Source organism: Panthera uncia, assembly GCF_023721935.1.
Source record: "Panthera uncia isolate 11264 chromosome B2 unlocalized genomic scaffold, Puncia_PCG_1.0 HiC_scaffold_24, whole genome shotgun sequence".
Lineage (NCBI taxonomy): Eukaryota > Metazoa > Chordata > Mammalia > Carnivora > Felidae > Panthera > Panthera uncia.
Window position 1 is genome coordinate 74,459,916 of NW_026057580.1, and position 23,042 is coordinate 74,482,957.

The following is a 23,042-nucleotide window of genomic DNA, read 5'->3' on the forward strand; positions in this document are numbered from 1 at the left end:
TTTTGTGACTTGAGCAGAATGTTCTCGAAGGAAGAGTGGTTACTATATAAGGTCAGAGTTGTAGACAGGGGCCAAATCATGTAGGCTCTTGGAGAAAACTATTTTAATATTTACATAGAAAAGTGGCAAAACCTGATTATCTACAGTATATTTACGGTTTTGTAGTTAAATATGGCAGATTGGACATGTACATTTATATTCCCTGCCTCTCGAAATCTACTAAAATGACAGAAGACTAAAAACAATAATAAAAATAAATGCTGATGAAATTTTAACAAAATGTGAAAGCTAGGAAAAGGATAGATGAGTAGAAACTAACTTGGATAAGAAGAGAAGTCAACAAAAACAAGTCACTTCATACACCAGAACTCAGGAAATGTTCAGAAATTAAAGACCTGACACATCTGAAAACCATATTAAAACTGGCCTGAAAAGAGGAACATTTTGCTGAAAAGTCTGAATAAAGAGCAGTTAGAACCATCTCCAGATTTCCTCCAACACTAGGTTGCCAAGTGACTGATCTTTCCGTCCAAGACAGAAGGCTACAGGTTTGGTTTTATGAAGAAAATGAACCAGCAAGGTTATAATGTCAGAAATGCACAGCTAAGTGGAGGGGGGCGGGGAGGAGTCAAGGTGTTGGACTGTAAGTGGGGAAGAGTGAAAGCTAAATACTGAATTACGAGGCTCCTAGCCATTTCCCCCAACACATTCTGATGTCTGATATGTGTCTTCCAGTCAGGAGATTAAAAAATTCTTCTCCAGGGAATATCATTGGTCCAAAAGATAAGACCTACAGATAAGGAAAATTCTTCAATGAAACAGCCAACATCCCAGGTTATTACTCTGTAGGGAGGACAATTGGCAAGCAGACAATGGGCTGTTATACAAATTTACAATAGTTTTCTTTAGTGTCTCATTCTTAAATATGAATGGATACTCAAGGATCACTAGGCATTAGAGTACAGCCTGTAGCAGTAAAGTTGAAAATCAAATGATGAAAAAGGAAAAAACAAAACTCTGAAGAAACAGAGACAACAAATGAAGGAGGAAAAAAAATACTTAAAGGAAACTACAATTAATATCTTCAGAGAGACAAAAAAAAAAGATATTTAATCCCTGAATCAAAAAGGAAATAGCTCTTGGGATTAAAAACACAATAGCAGAATCTATGTATGTATGTATGTATGTATGTATGTATGTATGTATGTTTCTATCTATCTCAATAGAGAGCCAAAGGTAACCACGAAATTCTCAGAAAAGAAAACAAAAAGAACAAGAGATAGAAAACAGGATCTTCTTCAGGGCAGCTATCATGTGTTATCTACTCTACTCTGTGCCCAGCATCACTTCTGGAAACAGATCTTTTCAATACTGTTGAACTCCAGGGTGGATTACAAAGCTTATGTGTGTTATAGTAATTTAGAGTTCTTTATTTGGAATTATTCATGTATCAATGACTATTTTTTGGTCAAAAATCCACAGATATTATAGAATCCAAATTCTAAATAAATGGCAAATTGAAAAGCTTGAAACAAACCAGCAGGACATAGGAAGAGGTTTAATGAAGCTGAAGAAGGAAAGAGCCTCAGTAAAGCTCCACGAGGTTGAAATTTTTCCAGAGTGCACACTATTTCAGCTCCAATATCTAAAACAGTGCCTAGCACAGATTAGGCTCTCCATCAATACGATCTTGTAGGATGAGTGACTGAACAAACAAACCAAAAGAACGAATGAGTGAATGAATGAGAGCTCCCATAGAAGACTTAGGGCAGTAGAACTCATTGCTGCCACAGCTACCGCGCCGGATTGAAATCCCGGAGTCAGCGCAGGTACCGGCTCCTCCTTCGGTGGGTGGAGCTCTGCGCTCGCTTCTCTCCGCCCCTCTTGCCGGTCGGTGCAGCCGCCGCCACCACCGCCGCCGCGGTCGCCGCTTGCAAGGGCTTCTGGGAGCCGAGTCTCGGGGTCTCGGGGAAGGGGCGCAGGTAGCCGCCATTTTGAGTTGCGAACCTTGTCGCTACGCTCAACGCTAGGGGCGGAGTGGCGACCCCACTGTTACCTGCAGCGGACGCCGCAACCGGGGACTGGGAAGTTAGAACAGCAGATCGTGCCGCATTAATGGGTAAGTGGGAGTGATACAGGCCAGTTTGGGTGAAGCTTGGGTTTGGTCCCTTTGGGGGTTGCTGGTTCCAGGGGTCACTGTATTTAGCCCTTTCCTTGCGAAGGCTTGAGGACCAGGCCATTCTGCCAGGGTTTTTTGCAGGGTTCCCTAAGGGACACATTGGTGGCGGGGGCGTGGCAGCCGGACCTTTTCCTTGCTGACGCGACGGTGCGGGGGATTACAGATCTCGCAGCCAGCCGGGCTGGCCCTCGGAAGGAGCCTTAAACGGCCGAGCTCATCCTGCCCGGTGCGGCTTCACCGTGCCTTGGTAGCTCCGTTCTCGGAGGTACACGGTCTGGTCAAATGTTGCCATTCAGTCCTGGGACCTAGTGTCTGTGTGGGTCCGGCAGCTTATTAGAAGTTCCACAGTGTCCAGAATACCGCACGGCTGGCCCCGGGGGCCTACTTGTCGCACGCTCGCGGTCCGCCAGCTTCCCTCCTCCACCTGGATGTCGACGCGGGACTGGGTGGGATAGATGCTTCTAATAGCTCCGTTCCAAGATGAAAATTTAACAAGTGTTTCCTCGGTAATGCATGAGAGGCGAAGGATTCGAAAGGTGTGCAACGAGGTAGTGATACTTCAAAAGAATATGACATCGGCATTTACTCTTAGGCTTTTAAAAGCATTTTACGTCTGACTTGATGTCTCTTAATTACAGCACTCAGTAAGCGATTTTCTTTTTTGGTAAACAAGAAACAGCCTTATCCTTTAGCTCTTTAAGTACTGCTTGTTTGGTTATAGGGGCTGTAGTCAGAACACTTACCCCTTTGTACCAGCCTTATATTTTTACTAATACGCATCCAGACCCGTAGAAATGGAGGCTTTAGGGGCACAAGAAATTCCGTTAATATATATTAGAAGAAGTTCAAGATGCAATTACTTGCCCAACCTCAAAACAGTTTTTCAAAAAGCTGAGTGAAAAATAAGCTTATAACTGGGAGAAGAGAGAGAGAGAGAGAAAGAATCTCTGTCCTGCAGTCTCAAAGTATCTGAATGGCATTTCTTATATTTAAAATAACTTGTATGAGATGGTAACCTTTGAAGTAGTCTTTAAAGTTATTTTACAGAAAAGGGAACAATCCTCTCTGGTGAGGTACCTTTAGAGATTGTTCTTGGACTATATGTCTCCTTTAAAGCAATTGCAGTGAGGATGCAGGTATTAAATAGTTAGTACCAGAAAAAGGAACAAATGATACATGAGTTGTTGGGGGTAGATTTTATTTGGTTACCATTTATATTAAAGATTTTAATGTGGGCACCTAGATTAATGATTAATTAGAAGTAGTGTCCAGTGTGTAGGCTGGAGAGGCACAAGGTAACTGAAGTAGATGTGGGGAGAAAATACTAGAACTTGTTTCTTTACCTTTTAAAACTATTCTATAAAAAATTTTTCTATTTGTGAATTTTGTAATGGGAGAGATTATTAGGCTAGTAATACTTGTATATAAATAAACATTGAGGATGAATACACAAATTTATTTATTTATTTATTTATTTATTTATTTATTTATTTATTTAGAGAGAAGAGCACAAGTGGGAAAGGGGCAGAGGGAGAGGGAGAGAGAATCCCAAGCACGCTCTGCACTCTTAGCCTGATGTGTTGTGGGGCTTGATCTCATGAAGTGTGAGATCATGACCTGAGCCCAAATCAAGAGTTTGATGTGTAACTGACTGAGCCACTCATGCGCCCTTGCACAAATATATTTTGCATACGTAAGGATATGTGATCAAAAAAAATTAGAGGCCGATGGCCTCGAAAAGCCTAATGTGTAGGTGATAAACATTAAGAGACTTATTACTATGAACATTTCATTTTGCTAAAATATTTTGTATTTATTGAGCATAAGTCAACAACTAATGTTGAAGTCCAGTTTGTTCTGTAGTGAACTCATCTTTTTCTCATCTCAGAGCCAAAGCTGTTATTAATGAGCCAGAATGTTTATATATGAAATACTTAGGGAATACTGCTGCACACTGTTTTTATTAATAAAGTTAGATTGAGCTGTTTCTAATGATAAGTATTTGTAGGTCCACACAGTATTATTGAAATCAATTCATTAATTATTTTAAAGAAGGATTTTGGTCAAGTATAAATATACCTTAATTGCTATAATGTACATGTGTTAAGTTCAGAGGCACAAAGTATCTTTCACATCATTCTGAAGTGCTCAGCCTTTTCCATTCTACTTTTAGCTCCACCACTAATGAAATTTCTCTCACTGTCTTTACCAGTGACCTAATTATCAAATCTGATGCCTTGTGTGGCACCTGGCTTATTGTAGGCACTTAGATTTGCTGGATGAATCAAAGAATGAATAAATCAAGTGGTCTGTTTTCAGTGCTACTATAAATTAAATACAACCTTGTCTTTTGAATTCTCTTCTCTTTCCTCTTTCTTCTGGTTCTCTTATTTCTCTGACCTATTTCTTTTTGGTCCTTTGCTCCTTTTCCCACTAAGAGATAAACATCCTCAAGATTTCAATCCTTGGTCACCTTTCTTTTATAGCTGTACATGATCGTGGATTATCAATTAGGATTCTTCCTGGGGTTTGACCCATATTTTTAACCATCTATAGGTCTAAATTTCCTGTATGTGTCCTAAGTATTATAAATTGAACACATTTAAAATGAAAGTTACTATACATGTATTAGAATGGCTACAATTAACAACAACAAAATTCTGGCAGTACCAACTGTAGCAGAACAAAGAGCAACAGGAACTCTTACACATTGCTGATGGGAGTACAAAATGGTACAATACTTTGCTGTTTGGCAATTTCTTATAAAATGGGAGGCATAAACTTACCATGTTATCCATCAGTCCTACTTCTAAATATTTACCCGAGAGAAATGAAAACATATTTACACAAAAACCTGTACATGAATATTTATAACATTTATTCATAATTGTACTAAATTAGAAACAACCTAAATGTCCTTTAACTAATGAATCGAGCAACTGTGATATAAGCATGCAATTGAATACTACTCAACAATAAGGAATGAATTACTGATATATGCCAACAATATGGATCTCATAGATACACTATGCTAAATGAAAGAAGCCAATTCAAGACTATACACTGTTTTTATTCCACTTACTGTGAAATTCAGGAAAAGTCAGAACTGTGGAGATAGAGAACAAGTCAGTGATTGCCAGGTATTAAGGGTGGAAGAGGGGCTAATTGGAGCAGCATGAGGAAGTTTTTTATTTTTTATTAAAAAAAATGTTTTTTAATGTCTATTTACTTCTGGGGGGGGGGAGGGGCAGAGAGAGAAGGAGACACAGAATCTGAAGCAGGCTCCAGGCTCTGAGCTGTCAGCACAGAGCCTGACCTGGGGCTCAAACCCACGAACCGAACTGTGAGATCATGACCAGAGCCAAAGTCGGATGCTCAACTGACTGAGCCACCCAGACACCCCAGCATGACAAAGTTTTTTAGGGGTCATGGAGCTGTTTGTATCTTGATTGTGATGGTTTTATGCTGTGCATTTGTCAAATTCATAGAACTTTATACCAAAGGAGTGCTTGTTTTACTGTATGTAACTTTAAAAAGAAAAGTTTATTGTTTTCATCTCAAAAACAAGCTAGCAATCAAACAAAACCATCCCTCTGATACTCCATCTGTATTCCCTGTCTTGGCTTATTTTGTCATTGTACTGAAATAGCTCAAGCTAAAAACCATAGGGTTTCCTAAACTCCTTTTTCTTATTCACCTCATATTTCTTATATTTATTTGGTCTCTTATTCTTTTTGAATCAATTTCTGCAATGTTTCTGGAATCAACAGTCTTCTACATTTCCAGTGTAACTATTAATTTAGTTCTGGTCTTCATCATCAAAGTTCAAAACAATCTTCTCTTTAATTTCTTTAATTCTGTTCCTTAGGATCAAATCCAAATTTCTCAACCTCATTGCAGGAACCATAGGTGTTCTTAGTTACATTTCTAGCTTTATCTCCTGCCTTTTCTCCCATGAATTTAATTTAGGCACACTTAATTTCTTACTGTTTTGTGATTATGCCAGTTTTCTGCAAGAACTGTGCCTTTGCATGTATTCCCTCTGCTTGAAATGCTTGTTCCTTCCCTTTCCCTTTTCATCCTCTTTCCTGGCAAATTCTTGCTCTTCCTTTAAGATAACTGTGAAGATTTTCAGAGCTCCCTGAGGCACAGTTAGCTGCTAGGTCTTCTGGGCTTTCACGGGATTCAATGCATATGTTTCAGCTACTCTACTAATTACAGTATAATTTGCTACTTCATTAGTCTGTCTTTGACATCAGAGATAGCAGATAAATGCCAACCTTCTTTTCTTCTGTTTACTTCATAGTGTTAATTGATCACACTATTCTCTTTGGTTTCTGAAAGTAAAATTATTATATTATTTTAAATGTAACATGTTACATAAAATACTGTAAGTGCATTTGTAAGAAAATGTTTATATAAATGTTAATGTTTTTAAATACATTTATAATAAAACTACTTAAAAATATATAAGTATTTCAGCATTTAAAGAGAACTAATTATACCATAGTACTGCAAACTAGTATTGCAGTCATGACTGAAGTCATGACCCATGCAGCCTTAGTTTTTGTTTTTTTTTTTTTAATTTTTTTTAACATTTTATTTTATTTTCGGGGGGAGACAGAGCATGAACAGGGGAGAGGCAGAGCCACCGACTGAGCCACCAGGCGCCCCCAGTCTTAGTTCTGAAGGCAGCACTTTAAGTAAATAAAAGAAGCCAGACCCCCAAAAATATTTGACCTGTGCTTATTGAAGCCTAATACCATGTTCCCTTGAAAATAAGGTATTTCATTCTGGCCATTTCTTGATCTTGTTGGGAGCATAACTTAGGAGGTTTTTTTTTTTTCAATTCTTTTTTTTTTTTTAATGTTATTTTGGAGCCGCCTGGGTGGTTCAGTTGGTTAAGGATCCAACTGTGGCTCAAGTTACGATCTTATGGTTCATGGGTTCGAGCCCCACGTCTGGCTCTCCGCTGACAGCTGAGAGCCTAGAAACTGCTTTGGATTCTGTTTCCCTCTCTCTCTGCTCCTCCCCTGCTTGTGCATGCACACACTCTCACTCTCAAAAATAAATAAACATTAAAAAATAAAAAGTTTTTAAAAAAAATTATTATTATTTACTTATTTTGAGAGAGAGAGGGAGAGAGAGAAAGAGAGAGAGAGAATTCCAACCAGGCTTTGCCCTTCAGCGCAGAGCTTGATGTGGGGCTCCATCTCACAAACCATGACATCATGAGCTGAGCCAAAATCAAGAGTCAACTGCTTAACCGACTGAGCCACTCAGGCACCCCTAGTTTTTTACCCAACTATTTCATGATTGATAATTTCCTGGCTGACAGTGAATATAAGACGTTTCCTACTTCAGAAAGGTTAAAACAGCAGGCTTTGGGGAGTGCGTCTTAAAACCAGTGAAGTTAGGGTAATGACTTTATCTGTGTTTAGACCAAAATCTATTATTTGTTTGATAGTTTAGTCCTTAAAATATTTGGTCCTTTTGCCCCAATTTTGTTATGGGAATGAGGGAATGTATTCTTTGTACATGATCTTTAGAATGGATTTTGTAATTCTATTTAAGCAGTAAGCATGAACTTAGTTTTCCTAGAGTAAACATTTCATGTTGTTTTGAGAGTTACAAGTATCTGTTTCTTCTCTCCTAACCTTAAGATGCCATGGCTAGTCCAGGGAAAGATAACTATAGAATGAAAAGTTATAAGAACAAAGCCCTAAACCCCCAAGAGATGCGCAGACGAAGAGAAGAAGAAGGAATACAGCTTCGAAAACAAAAAAGGGAAGAACAGGTAGGTGTTTCAAAATATTTAATTCTGTTTATCACAAAACTGTATAGATTTTAGAAGTTGCGTTATTATTGCTTATTTTTAGATAATTTTAAATGAAAAAGTGTTTTAGGAAATTGAATATAAGCCTATCCTTTAATTTGTTAGACTCCAGGAGTAATTCATGAATCAGAAACCTGTACTATTTTTAATCATTGAGAGGAACAGCTTTTCTGTTCTATTGATAAAACTTTTCTGTTAATTATATTTTATCCCAGTGCTAAGGATTTTTTACCCTTAAGCCTGTTTAGATCACTTCTGTTTGTCATTGTAAAATTCTTCCCCAAAAAATATTGTATTCATTTGTTGCTTTGTGGTTTTCACAGTTCTTGCTTTTAAGTTAATTGTAGTCATCTTCCTATGCTGATCATACTGTTCCTTCTGTAGTCTCATCAGCCAGCTAGATCTCTAAGACTTCTCTGTTCTGAACTTTGTATATGTGACATAAGGAATAGAAACATCATTAGAAAGAGTGCCTCTCAATGCTTTTCATTCCAAGTTATACTTAAGTTTAGAAATATTTATAAGTAATTAAGAGGGTATAGTCTTCACATGCGTAAATTAAAACTAATGTGCAGAAAGGGCTAGCAATGAAGAAAGTAGAGAAAGACCCTGTTTTATAAATATGATTTGTCATCTCCCTATCTGTATTATCTAGCACAGTCCTAACTATATTATAGTAGGAACTCAAAAAAAAATTAAAAAAATCTGTTGAGTGAATGATTAGAAAGAACTATACTGGCTGAAGAAGAGTGGTAATTATTTAGCTATCAAAAAGAATATGATACCAGAAATTTTCCTCTCTATTTTGATGTAGGAAATGTATCTATGCATCCTACTCAGTGACTTCTCTATGCTTTATTTCTCTTATCTTTTTTTTCTTTATTATTTTTTTCACTTCTGAAATAATAAGGATAGGGCCATCTTTCCTGAGAGTTGTTCTCTATTCCTTATTAATCTGATATACTAAGTGTGTTAATATGCCACATTATTTTTCTTAGGTAACTAATTTGCTTTTTTATTAAGATTTCTTGGAAAAATTTTTGAAAAATTTTTAGACATCTCATACACTAGTGTGAGCATATGTGCTTTTACAAGTACTATAAAACATAAATGTGTACTGCACTGAAGGGACCCGCCATTGGTAAAAGATCTGAAATTAAGAATGACTTACAGCAATCTGCAGGATAGAGGCTAACCTAGCTTGGAAAGTTTAACTTCTCAAAGATTATTAAGGTCTTCATGGCATAGTGATTGAGAAACACCTAAAATATTTGGAATTTTAAGTGATAAGATTATTAGTTTGTTTTGTACACTTAAATGAAAAATATAATTCTATGGGAATTCAGTGTTTTATGTATAAAGTGTTTGTTCTTTATTACAGCTGTTCAAACGCAGAAATGTCTCTTTGCCCAGAAATGATGAATCTATGCTAGAAAGTCCAATCCAGGATCCAGATATCAGTTCCACTGTACCTATTCCAGAGGTAGATATTACAAAAATATATTTCAGATTCTACTTCAATAATATTTTGGAGGTAGTGGATACAGCAAATATTATTCATATAAAATATTTAAATGATAAATTATATTTTCTGTGTTTTAGGAAGAAGTTATCACCACAGATATGGTTCAGATGATTTTTTCTAATAACGCTGATCAACAGCTTACAGCAACACAGAAATTTAGAAAGCTGCTTTCTAAAGGCAAGAATTATTATTTTACGAATTGATTTTTAATAAGCAATTTAATTTAGTACATTTATCTTATAAAACCAGAAAATTTAATCATTTAATAAAAGAAGGCTATGGGTCATTACTTTTCCTAGATCAACATGATAAAATAAGCTTTAAAATTTGCTAATGCTAATGGATAATGAACTGAACTTGTAATGACACGATTTAAAATTGATGTCACTTTTTTTTTCCCTCCAAATTTGTATTTAAATTCTAGTTAGTTAACATATAGTGTATATTGGTTGCAGAAGTAGAATTTAGTAATTCATTGCTTACATATAACCTCCAGTGCTCATCATACCAAGTGCGCTCCTTAACCCATCACCCATTTCAGTATGCTTATTTGATATTACAAGATTCTGCACTAGAGTTTTATTTATTGGATTTTTTTTTACGGCACTCTTCTTTGTCTGTACGTCTTAATTTTTCTTTAAAATGTACTTTTAAATAAGATATATTTTTGGAGGGGGTCCCTGGATGGCTCAGTCGAGTAAGCATCCAACTCTTGATTTTGGCTCATGTCATGATCTCACAGTTAGTGAGTTTAAGCCCTATGTCAGGCTACACAGTGATAGCACAGAGCCTGCTTGGGATTCTCTCTCTCTCTCCTTCTCTGTCTTCCCCTCCCCTGCTTGCGCACACGCACGCTGTCTCTTTCTCTCTCAAAATAAAAAACTTTTTAAAAAATATCTATTTTTTTTAATAAAGTTAATTAATTAATTTTTTTTTTTTAAGTAGGCACCACACCCAGCATGGCGCTTGAACTCACTCAAAACCTGGAGCTCAAGAGTCTTATGCTATACTGACTGATAAATAAGGAACACTAACCGAGAAGTTGCTGGGGAACCATAAGAATATACTTTTTGTTGAAACCAAGGGAGAAGAAAGACTTTTTGGTACTTAGATTGCCAATCGCTAAAATATCTTGGTTTTATTTTTGCGTATCTTTGTTTGAAAATTTCCTAGAGATTTTGTGGTTCTCAAAAGTCCTCTGCATTTCATGAAAATTTATGAAGAATACTAATAGTTCAGTAGCATTTCTGTAAATAATGGATTATACTCTGACAAAATGGAACATAACTTGACTGGAAAGCATTAGCAATGGTTGACAGGGAAGGGGACATCCCTGGAAAGTGGAGTATGCTTATGAAGAATTAGAGGGAACATTATCTTTCAGTTGGTGTTTCGAATGTTAGACTGAAATACTCCGTGTTGCGAAGGTGACCTCTGAAATAGCCTTCAACTTACAAAATTAAATATTTGTATAGGAAATATTTTAGGATTTGTCTTACTGTGGTCAATGTAAAAGAATTTGCAGTAAACATTGCAATTAGGAGAACATTTGTTTACTTCAATTACATATACCTGAGGCTTTTAAACTTGGTCAGTGAAACCTAGGAAAGTTATTTTGTGTGTCCTGTTAATTGACACCGGGACCAGATTATTGTCTTTTTGTGTCATGTAATAACTTAATTCTTTTTAATTTTTAGAACCTAATCCACCAATTGATCAGGTTATACAGAAACCAGGAGTTGTACAGAGATTTGTGAAATTTCTTGAAAGAAATGAAAATTGTACTTTACAAGTGAGTTCTAAAGTTTTCTTTCTTAATTCTTTCCAGAAATAACATGTGATTAAAGTTTCTAGCGAAAGTAAGTTCTACAGTACTGAATATATTTAAGCATTCAGGAATAAAGGGAGAGGTGGTGCCACCTGTCTGGCCCTGGTCATGTTTGCAATGCTGGTTTCTCCTAGGAACGTTTGTTCTGTTAAACAATTTTGGGAAAAGTATATAAAGTCATTCTTAATTTAATAAAAATTTTGTAGCTGTCAACCTTTAGTAAATTTTTTGTTTTCTAAAACCTCAAAATATTAATGGGTAAATTTTTTTGACCCTTAGCTAATTAGGGTTGTAACATTTTAGTATAAGCTCTTTTACCTCTTAAAATATTTTTATGTGATTAAGTTTTTTTTTTTGGAAAAAAAAAAAAAGAACTAATCAATATAATTTACTGATTATAAAAAGTTAGGTTTGTCCAAAAGAACATTGCTTCTGTCAGAATACCTGACTCTTTAATACTAAACATTAGTTTTGTGAATTATAATTTCAGATGTGTTCATTTATTGTTCATGATTTTATACATTTTCATTATATTTTTTTCAGTTCTTATTTTTCCAGATTGAGTCTTTTTTTTTTAATGTTTTTATTATTTATTTTTGAGAGAGAGAGCAGGGGAGGGGCAGAAAGGACGACAGAGGATCTGAAATGGGCTCTGAGCTGTCAGCACAGAGCCTGCTGTGGGGCACAAACTCACAAACCTTGAGATTATGACCTGAGCCTAAGTTGGACGCTCAACCGACTGAGCTACCCAGGCGCCCCAGATTGAGTCCTTTTTCAAAATTAAGAGTTTTTATTTATGAAATCTGATTAATTTTACTAGTTGTAAATCAGTCTTCCAGGTTGTTCAGCTAAGTCTTTACTCTCCCTCTTTCCTTTCTTTTTGACATTTCTTTGGTGCTCTCACTTATTCTACTTCTATTTTTCCTTAGTTTGAAGCTGCATGGGCATTAACTAATATAGCATCTGGAACTTTTCTGCATACCAAGGTAGTGATTGAAACTGGAGCTGTTCCAATTTTTATCAAACTTCTTAATTCAGAACATGAAGATGTGCAAGAACAGGTATATGTTTCTAATATGAATGGTTATGTTTACTAGATTTTCATGTTTTCTTGAGAGTTGCATGTGCATTTCATTTCTTAAAACACAGTAATTTCTATTTGGTGTCAAATTAGAATGAAAGTAGAATGCACTGTCTCAGGCATAATCCTGGGTTCTCTGTATGATCTCAACTATCAAAAATTACTATTCCCATGTATAACAGAGCATACTGAGACCCAGAAAGTTAGTAATTTACCCAAAGTCACAGTGAATGGCTGAACCAAGTTTTAAACCTGGGCTGGTCTGACTCCTCATTCTTTGCTTGTCCATAGATTATTTTTTTGTTGTTGTTGTTGTTTTTAAATATCACATTATTTTTAATAGAACTCTTTTAAAATAAACATAAATAAATTCTCATAGTTGTTGTAAGAGGTAAATTTTAATCACATATGATTTGTACCAACAAAAGAAAATAAAATGTGGTATTTTTGTTTTGAACTGTTTTTATGGCAAATTTATCTGTTGTCCATTCATCTGTTTAGTTTTATATATACAGTATATGGGGTTTTTCCCCCCACATAGCATTGATATTAGGAGCCTTTTCTAATGACATTAATTATTCTTCCAAGAAGATTTATTGATTACTCATTATCTAGTCAGATATATTACCATAATTTGTTATCTATCCCTCAGTTATATTATACATCGTGTTATTTCTAGCTTATTAATGTTACTGATATGTGAGGAACATTATATATCAATCTTTATCTGTCTCTTGATTATTTCATTAGGAAAAATGACTTAATTATGGTAAAAGAAAAAATTTTAAGTTCTTATTACATATTTCAAAGTTGACCTCCAAAAAAGTTATATGTATTGATTTCCCCACCAATAGGATATCAATTCCACAGGGTGAAAAATATCATTAATTTAAAAGAGTTTTCTTAAGGTAGCTATATATGGCTTACTTGGTTAAAGCACCTATCTCATAAAAGATCTTTCTTTTTTTTTTTTTGAGTTTATTTTATTTATTTTCAGAGTGAGACAGATGGGGAGGGTTAGAGGGAGAGGGAGAGAGAGAGAATCCCAAGCAGGCTCTGCAATGCCAACACAGAGCCCCAATGCAGGGGTTGAACTCATGAGCCATGAGATCATGACCTGAGCCAAGATCAAGAGTTGGACACTTAACCGATTGAGCCACCCAGTGCCCCTTATAGAAGGTTTTTCTTAAAAAAATAGAAAATAGGGGCGCCTGGGTGGCTCAGTCGGTTAAGCATCCGACTTCGGCTCAGGTCATGATCTCGCGGTCCATGAGTTCGAGCCCTGTGTCGGGCTCTGTGCTGACCGCTCAGAGCCTGGAGCCTGTTTCAGATTCTGTGTCTCCCTCCCTCTCTGACCCTCCCCCGTTCATGCGGTCTCTGTCTCAAAAATAAATAAACGTTAAAAAAAAAATTAAAAAAAAATAGAAAATAAACTTAGGTCTAGAGTTGATGTTAAAAATATTAACTCATGTTTTAAATGTTAAAACTTTGTCAGTTGAAAAACATGACTTGTCTACTTGTGTACTTACTTGAAAAATTTGATTAAGAATATAATGAAATGATGATTTGTATTTGTAGAATTTATCATTTAATTGAAGTTTAATAAGTGAATCTTTATTTCCAATTATTTAAAAAAATTATGATGAACCTGGACTAATTCTAAACTTATTTTCAAAGATCAATCCCAAGCCAATTCTGATATTAGCTTTACCTCACTTTTCTGTGTTTTGTGTCTCCTTCCCTTTTTTTACAAATCAGTCCCTTCCCAGTGAGTGGATTCCTTGGCATAAGAGCAAACCTCTAGTATAAGTAATTAAATAATTCACTAAATTAATATATCTTATCTGAATCCATGTAGATTTGGAGTAGACAGTCTCTTTGTTGAACAGAATAAACATTTCACTAGTATGTAATGAAAAAATTGTTTAATGCCCAATCCTTGAGTTTGACTAAAAATATTAGTAAATGGCACTTTTAAACTTTTCTTACTGTCCATCTAGAATGTTTTGTTTTTTTAAACATCTTGGAAGCTATTACTTTGTTCATTCTGTACTAAAATCTTATTTGTAAGAGAAAGCATCTTATTTAAGATATTGTTGTAACAGGATATCTCTTTCTCATTTTTCTAAGGCTGTTTGGGCACTTGGCAATATTGCTGGTGACAATGCCGAATGCAGAGATTTTGTTTTGAATTGTGAAATACTTCCACCTCTTTTAGAGTAAGTACTTTATCACAAATGAATACTAGTTTTGGGAAAAAAATTATATTCTGCAGTATATTTCTGTATACACAATTGCGTTCTTCAGTGATGCTTTTAAATTTGGCTTCTGTTTAGCTGTACCAAGAGTAATAGCTTGAAAGTAGATTAAAAATGTTTCTACTTTTATCGTATCCATCTTTATTTTTTCTTAAGCAATACTTAACAGTGTTCATTGTGTGCTTGATGCTTACTGTGCTGAAATAATTCTATAAAATGAGGATATAAGTAGTTGCACTACAGTAAAAATTTAAGTTTTGCTAAAGCATGGAATCTTTAGTGCATGAACAGATGATGTATTTAGGATATCAGGTTTTTATATTTGATTTTGAAATGTTCAGAGAACAAAGATCATAAGAGATTTTTCTTTCAGAGTTAGAATTTTACTTAAACGATTTATCTAGTGGTTTCTTTTTCAAATACATTACACGTTTTTTTTAAAAAGGAATTATTCTAAATCCTTTACAGAAATTTCATGAAATTATTTGAAAGTTAAATTCCTTTATTCATCTTGGCTACCTTTCACTAAAAAGATCTTTTTTTAGGCTAATTGCCACTGGCAAGTAGTGAAAAAGAAAAAAACTAGTTGAGATGGTTGAAAGGAAAAATTTTGTCATTTCTGTGCTATTAGTCATTCTCTCCAAGCTGAAAAATTGAATAGGAAGAATAAACTTTAGACACTAGTTTGCAAAAGATATTTTATTCTTTTAGAGAGGGTAACTTTCCATGAATAGAGTGATTTCTCAGCATTTCACTCAATAACATCGAATATTTAGTATGTGCAGGCCACTGAACCACTTGCTATGTCATTAACTTTGGGCTTGTTCAAAGTTAATGTTCCAAAGTGTTGGAGAATTTAGCTGTGCTATAAAATAAAATACTGATTTAGAGTTCAATATCAGAGTTATTTTGAATTTCATACTGTTAAAAGTATCTCTTAAATTTTCAATTTGAGATTTTTCTGGCCTGATTATAGGGTTTGTAGATTGAGCACTTTGTTTCTTTTTACTTTTGCTGTCTCATTTTCTTATTTGTTAGTATTTCAAGTTGGTAATGGTTTATGAAATAATATGTAAGCATTTCTTAATTCTGATTCCTTTAAATGTTTAAGGAAATTTTAATCATGACCAAAGAAACAAAACAAAACAAAACAAAAAAATAAAGCTCTAAAGGAGAACAAAAGCACCCAGCTAAATAGTTATAAACATAATAAATTTCAGAAAAAGAATAGGCTTAAAAAGTAAGTTTCAGTTTCATTAAAAAATTGAGAAAGATAGTGAAAAAGAAATTATGTCAACTTAGCTACCAGATGCATACACTTTAGTTGGGCAAAAGGATGAAAGTTATTAGCTTAAAAAAGATTATGGATTATCTGTTGTTCACATTGAAGTTCACATTTTAGTTGATAAGTAAATGTAAAACTTCTGTTAATGGTTTTATCAATTCTGTTTCAGTTTTAATTTGTTTTACTTTACTTCATTTGATATCAGTAAATATAACTTTTCAGTAAACATAAACCTCTCGGTAAATGTAAACTTCTTACTACTATAGACTTCATATACTGACACATTTGTTGTTTTAATTTAGTTCAACTTTAATTTATATAATAACCCCATTAATATAGTTAAAGAAGAGTAGTATACAACAGAGCTTGGACAACTGCAGTCCTCAGGCCAAATCCAGCCTGCTTCCTGTTTTGTAAATTAAATTTTATTGTAACATAGTCATTCCCATTTGCTTACTTAATATCTATGGTTGCTTTCATGCTACGTCAGCACAGTTGAATAGTTACTACACAGAAAGGTGTGCAAAGCCTAAAATATTTATTTAAAAAGTTTCTCAATCCCTGATATAAAACGTCAATATAATTATTTTATTTCTAAATGTGTTACGATTTTAGGAGGTTTCAAAGACTGTAGGAAGACATGTAGAACAGATTTTGTTTTTATATATGATAAAAGATAATATAACAAAATTTACCATTTTGACTGTTCTAAAATATACAGCTCACTGGCATTAAGCAGTGTTTTGTACCTATCACAATTATTTAGTTCCAGAACTTTTAACACCCCAAGCAGAAACTGCATGACCCATTAAGCTGTCATATCCTATTTCCTCACAGCCTCAGCTCTGGGAAATCACTAATCCACTGTTTCTGTGGATTTGGCTATTCTGGATATTTCATAAAAATGGAATCATATGTTGTGTGACCTTTTGTATCTGGCTTCTTTCACTTAGCATATGTTTTCAAGGTTCATCCATATTATAGCATGTATCAGTACTTCATTATTTTTGTGGCTGAATAATCTTCTATTGTATTTTGTTCCCTTATTCATCAGTTGATGGTCATTTGGGGTTTTTTCCCCCCCATCTTTTGATTATATAGTATTCCTATGAACATTCATTCTTTTTAGGTATATACCTATGAATAGAATTGCTGGGTTGTATGGTAATTCTATCTTTAACTGTTTAAGAATCACCAAACTGTTTTCCATAGCAGCAGTACCATTTTACATTCCCACCAGCAATGTATGAGAGTTTCAGGTTTTCCATATTCTCATCAGCGCTTATTATCTGTTATTCTGATTCTGATTTAAGGCTATAAGACGGTATCTCATTTTGCTTTGATTTGCATTGAACATCTTTTCATAGGTTTGTTGGCCATATGTATATTTTCTTTGGAGAATGTTTATTAAGTCTTTTGAGTATTTTTTTAAATTTAGTTATTTGTCTCTTTGTTGTGTTACAAGAATTCTTCATAGGGGTGCCTGGGTGGTTCAGTCAGTTGTGTCCAACTTAGGCTTAGGTCATGATATCACGGTTCATGAGTTCAAGTCCCGCATTAGGCTCTGTGATGACAGCTCAGAGCCTGGAGCCTGCTTCAGATTCTGTGTCTCCCTCTCTCCCTGCCCCTCCCCTGCTCGCGCTCTGTCTCTCTCTCTCAAAAATAAATAAACATTAAAAAAAAAGATTTCTTCGTATATTCTGAATAGATTCTTATCAGGTAAATGATTTACAGTTTGTTTTGTTTTGTTTTGTTTTGCGTTCTCTGGGTTGTCTTTACTCTCTTGATAGTGTCCATCGATTCACAAAAGTTTTTTAAATTGATGAAATCCAATGTATCTGTTTTTTCCTTTTGTTGCTTATGCATTTGGTGTCGTATGTAAGAAACCATTGCCAAATTTAAGGTTGTGAATATTTGCCATTATGTTCTCTTCTAAGAATCTTATGGTCTTAGCTCTTATATTTACATCTTTGATCCATTTTGAGTTATTTTTTTTTTTTATATGATGTGAGTTGCATTTGGGCATTCACTTATCCCAGCATGATTTGTTGAACAAAATATTCTTTCCCCATTGAACAGTCTTGACACCTTTGTTGTAAATGAGTTGACTATACATGTGTGGGTTCATTTCTAGATTCTTAATTCTGTTCCATTGATATATACATCTGTCCTTATGCCAGTACCATATTGTTTTGATTTCAGTACCTTTGTGGTAGATTTTGAAACGAGAACACGTGAGTCCTTCAATTTTCTTTTTTTGGTTAAGGTTGTTTTAGCTATAGAGGGTTCCTTGCAATTCCATATGAATCTGTTTTCAGGGTACAGAACTGATTAAATTTATTCCTAAGTATTTTATTATTTTTTTGATGGTATTTAGGTGAAATTTGTTCCTGGATTTCTTTTTTGACTTGTTCATTGGTAGTGCTTTGTGATCTAACATACAGTATATCCTGAGGAATGTTTAATGTGCACTTGAGAAGAATATATATTCTGTTGTTACTGAGTTGAATGTTGTATAGGTGTCTTTTATATTTAGTTGGTTTATAGTCTTGTTGAAGTTCCCTGTTTTTTTGCTGATCATCTATCTAGGTGTTCTATCCATTACTGAAAACAGTGTATTGAAGTTTCTAACTATGATTGTTCAACTGTGTATTTCTTCCTTCAGGTGTAACCATTTTTGCTTTGTATACTTCGCTGTGTTGTTAGGTTTTATAAGTTTTAAGTGTTATATCTTCATTATGGATTGATTTTTTTTTAATCAATATATAGTATTCGTGTTTGTCTCTTAAAATAACTTTTTTTTAAGTTTATTTATTTTAAGAGAGAGAGTGAGCGAGCAGGGGGGAGGGGCAGAGAGAAAGAGAGAATCCCAAGCAGGCCCCACATTGTCAGTGCAGAGCCAGACTTGGGGCTCGAACCCATGAACCATAGGATCATGACCTGAGCTGAAATCAAGAGTCAGTGGCTTAACCAACTGAGCCACCCAGGCACCCCACCTTAAAATAACTTTTAACTTGAAGTCTGTTTATCTGATACTAGTATAATTAGTATTTATCTGATTCCATCCTTTCACTTTCAGCCTCTTTGTGCCTTTAAATCTAAAGTGAGTATCTTGTAAAGTTTATTATAGATGGCTTATAGATTGTTGCTTATTTATTTTTGGGTTTTTTAAAAATGTATTCTGCCAGTCACTGCCTTCTAATTGAAGGCTTTAATCCATTTGTAATCAGCATAAATACTGACAAGGAAGGACTTCTGCCATTTTATTGTGTTCTGTATGTTTTATATCTTTTTTGCTTCTCAGTTCCTTATTGCCTTCTTTTGTGTTTGATTTTTTGTGGTAAGATATGGTATTGATTCCTTTCTCATCTCCTTTTCTGTATACTTTCTAGTTATTTTCTTAATGATTAATCCAGGGAGTACAGTTAACATCTTAAACTTACAATAACCTTGTTTAAATTAATACCAATTTAATCTCAATCTTATGAAAAAACTTTGCTCCTGTATATTACTGTCCTACCTCCTTTAAGTTGCTATTGTCAAAAATAACATTGTACATTGTATGCCAGTTAACATCGACTTATAATTATTACTTTATTTATTTTTTAAATCCTATAGAAAAAAAAGAAAAATTACAAATCAAAACTACTACCTTTTATATTAACCTATATACTTATTTTTAGCAGTGTTCTTTTTTTTTCTTCTGGTTTTGAGTTACTGTTTACTGTGCTTTCAGTTTTAGTTACTTTTGTAAAGCAAATCTACTAGTGATGAATTTTCTCAGCTTTTGTTGTACAGGGAATCTTTTACTCTCTCTTTGATTATTTTGAAGGATAGTTTTACATGATATAGAATTCTTGCAGGATACAGAATTCTTAGTTGACAGCTTTTTTTTTTTTTTCAGCAGATTAAATATAAATCTCATTGCCTTCTGTCCTCCATGGATTTTGATGAGAATTTAGCTGCTGGTCTTAATGAGGAGTTCCTAGTTAGACAAAACAAAGTCAAGCCCCCTGCATCAGTCCTGCAGGCAGCACCCACACAGATCAAAACAGACAGACACAATTTCTCAGAAACACGTCTCTTTAGCTCTATTTTTAGAACCAGGAACTCACAGTGGGAGCTCTAGCTTTCTTCTTCAAGACTGTTGCCAGGGAGTGCCTGGGTGGCTCAGTTGGCTCAGCTGAAGCCTCTGACTTCAGCTCAGGTCATGATCTGTCGGTTTGTGGGTTTGAGCCCCACCTCAGGCTCTGTGCTGACAGCTTGCTCAGAGCCTGGAGGCTGCTCCGGATTCTGTCTCCCTTTCTCTCTGCCCCTCCCCTGCTCAACTCTGTCTCTGTCTCTCTCAAAAATAAATAAACATTAAAAAAAAATGTAAAAAAGACTGCTGCCAGAGTGGGGAGGGAGTTGGGCAAGGGTAAATTATGCTGTTTAAAGCCCACCACATTTTAGCCCTTTCCTATTTAAAAGTTTTCTTTGTCAACTTTTGACTGTTTTCAAGAGTTCTTTTTTTTAAATATGAAATTTATTGACAAATTGGTTTCCATACAACACCCAGTGCTCATCCCAACAGGTGCCCTCCTCAATGCCCATCACCCACTTTCCCCTCCCTCCCACCCCCCATCAACCCTCAGTTTATTCTCAGCTTTTAAGAGTCTCTTATGGTTTGCCTCCCTCCCTCTCTTTTTTTTTCCCTTCCCCTCCCCCATGGTCTTCTGTTAAGTTTCTCAGGATCCACATAAGAGTGAAAACATACGGTATCTGTCTTTCTCTGTATGACTTATTTCACCTAGCATCACACTCCAGTTCCATCCACGTTGCTACAAAAGGCCAGATTTCATTCTTTCTCATTGCCAAGTAGTATTCCATTATATATGTAAACCACAGTTTCTTTATCCATTCATCAGTTGATGGACATTTAGGCTCTTTCCATAATTTGGCTATTGTTGAGAGTGCTGCTATAAACATTGGGGTACAAGTGCCCCTATGCATCAGCACTCCTGTAAATTCCTAGCAGTATCCCTTGGGTAAATTCCTAGCAGTCATAAGATCTATTTTTAATTTTTGAGGAACATCCACACTGTTTCCAGAGTGGCTGCACCAGTTTTCATTCCCACCAACAGTGCAAGAGGGTTCCTGTTTCTCCACATCCTCTCTAGCATCTATAGTCTCCTGATTTGTTCATTTTGGCCACTCTGACTGGCGTGAGGTGATATCTCAGTGTGGTTTTGATTTGTATTTCCTTGATGAGGAGTGACATTGAGCATTTTTTCATGTGCCTGTTGGCCATCTGGATGTTTTCTTTAGAGAAGTGTCTATTCATGTCTTCTGCCCATTTCTTCACTGGATTATTTGTTTTTCGGGTATGGAGTTTGGTGAGCTCTTTATAGATTTTTGGATACTAGCCCTTTGTCTGATATGTCATTTGCAAATATCTTTTCCCATTCTGTCGGTTGCCTTTTAGTTTTGTTGATTGTTTCCTTTGCAGTGCAGAAGCTTTTTATCTTCACGAGGTCCCAATAGTTCATTTTTGCTTTTAATTCCCTTGCCTTTGGAGATGTGTCAAGTAAGAAATTGCGGCTGAGGTCAAAGAGGTTTTTTCCTGCTTTCTCCTCTAGGGTTTTGATGGTTTCCTGTCTCACATTCAGGTCCTTCATCCATTTTGAGTTTATTTTTGTGAATGGTGTAAGAAAGTGGTCTAGTTTCATTCGTGTGCATGTTGCTGTCCAGTTTTCCCAGCACCATTTGTTAAAGAGACTGTCTTTTTTCCATTGGATACTCTTTCCTGCTTTGTTAAACATTAATTTGCCATACATTTATGGGTCCAATTCTGGAGCCTCTACTCTATTTCATTGGTTTATGTGTCTGTTTTTGTGCCAGTACCATGCTATCTTGATGATTACAGCTTTGTAGTAGAGGCTAAAGTCTGGGATTGTGATGCTTTGGTTTTCTTCAAAATTACTTTGGCTATTTGGGGCCTTTTGTGGTTCCATACAAATTTTAGGATTGCTTGTTCTAGCTTCGAGAAGAATGCTGGTGCAATTTTGATTGGGATTGCATTGAATGTGTAGATAGCTTTGGGTAGTATTGACATTTTGACAACATTTATTCTTCCAATCCATGAACACGGAATGTTTTTCCCATTTCTTTATATCTTCTTCAATTTCCTTCATAAGCTTTCTATAGTTTTCAGCATACATATCTTGTACATCTTTGGTTAGGTTTATTCCTAGGTATTTTATGCTTCTTGGTGCAATTGTGAATGGGATCAGTTTCTTTATTTGTCTTTCTGTTGCTTCATTATTAGTGTATAAGAATGCAACTGATTTCTGTACATTAATTTTGTATCCTGCGACTTTGCTGAATTCATGTATCAGTTCTAGCAGACTTTTGGTGGAATCTGTCAGGTTTTCCACATATAGTATCATGTCACCTGCAAAAAGTGAAAGCTTGACTTCATCTTTGCCAATTTTGATGCCTTTGATTTCCTTTTGTTGTCTGATTGCTGATGCTAGAACTTCCAACACTATGTTAAACAACAGCAGTGAGAGTGGACATCCCTGTCGTGTTCCTGATCTCAGCGGGAAAGCTCTCAGTTTTTCCCCATTGAGGATGGTATTAGCTGTGGGCTTTTCATAAATGGCTTTTATGATGTTTAAATGTGTTCCTTCTATCCTGAGTTTCTCGAGGGTTTTTATTAAGAAAGGATGCTGAATGTTGTCAAAAGCTTTTCTGCCTCGATTGACAGGATCATATGGTTCTTATCTTATTAATGTGATGTATCACGTTGATTGATTTACGAATGTGGAACCAGCCCTGCAGCCCAGGAATGAATCCCACTTGATCATGGTGAATAATTTTATGTGCTGTTGAATTCAATTTGCTAGTATCTTGTTGAGAATTTTTGCATCCATATTCATCAGGGATATTGGCTTATAGTTCTCTTTTTTTTTCTGGGTCTCTGTCTGGTTTGGGAATCAAAGTAATGCTGGCTTCATAGAATGAGTCTGGAAGTTTTCCTTCCCTTTCTATTTTTTGGAACAGTTTGAG

The 23,042-nt window shown here is 35.3% G+C and overlaps 1 protein-coding gene across 1 annotated transcript in view; it reads left to right on the forward strand.

Annotated features, from left to right (window-relative positions):
• Positions 1-1,942: 1,942 nt before the first annotated feature.
• The window catches only part of KPNA5 (karyopherin subunit alpha 5), a 42,537-nt gene continuing 21,437 nt past the window's right edge, over positions 1,943-23,042 (forward strand). The window contains exons 1-7 of the mRNA XM_049654237.1: positions 1,943-2,119; positions 7,843-7,976; positions 9,397-9,498; positions 9,618-9,717; positions 11,238-11,332; positions 12,298-12,429; positions 14,580-14,668. Coding sequence (XP_049510194.1) covers positions 2,116-2,119; positions 7,843-7,976; positions 9,397-9,498; positions 9,618-9,717; positions 11,238-11,332; positions 12,298-12,429; positions 14,580-14,668 — 656 coding nt within the window. The 5' untranslated portion in view covers positions 1,943-2,115. The remainder of the gene's footprint in view (positions 2,120-7,842; positions 7,977-9,396; positions 9,499-9,617; positions 9,718-11,237; positions 11,333-12,297; positions 12,430-14,579; positions 14,669-23,042) is intronic.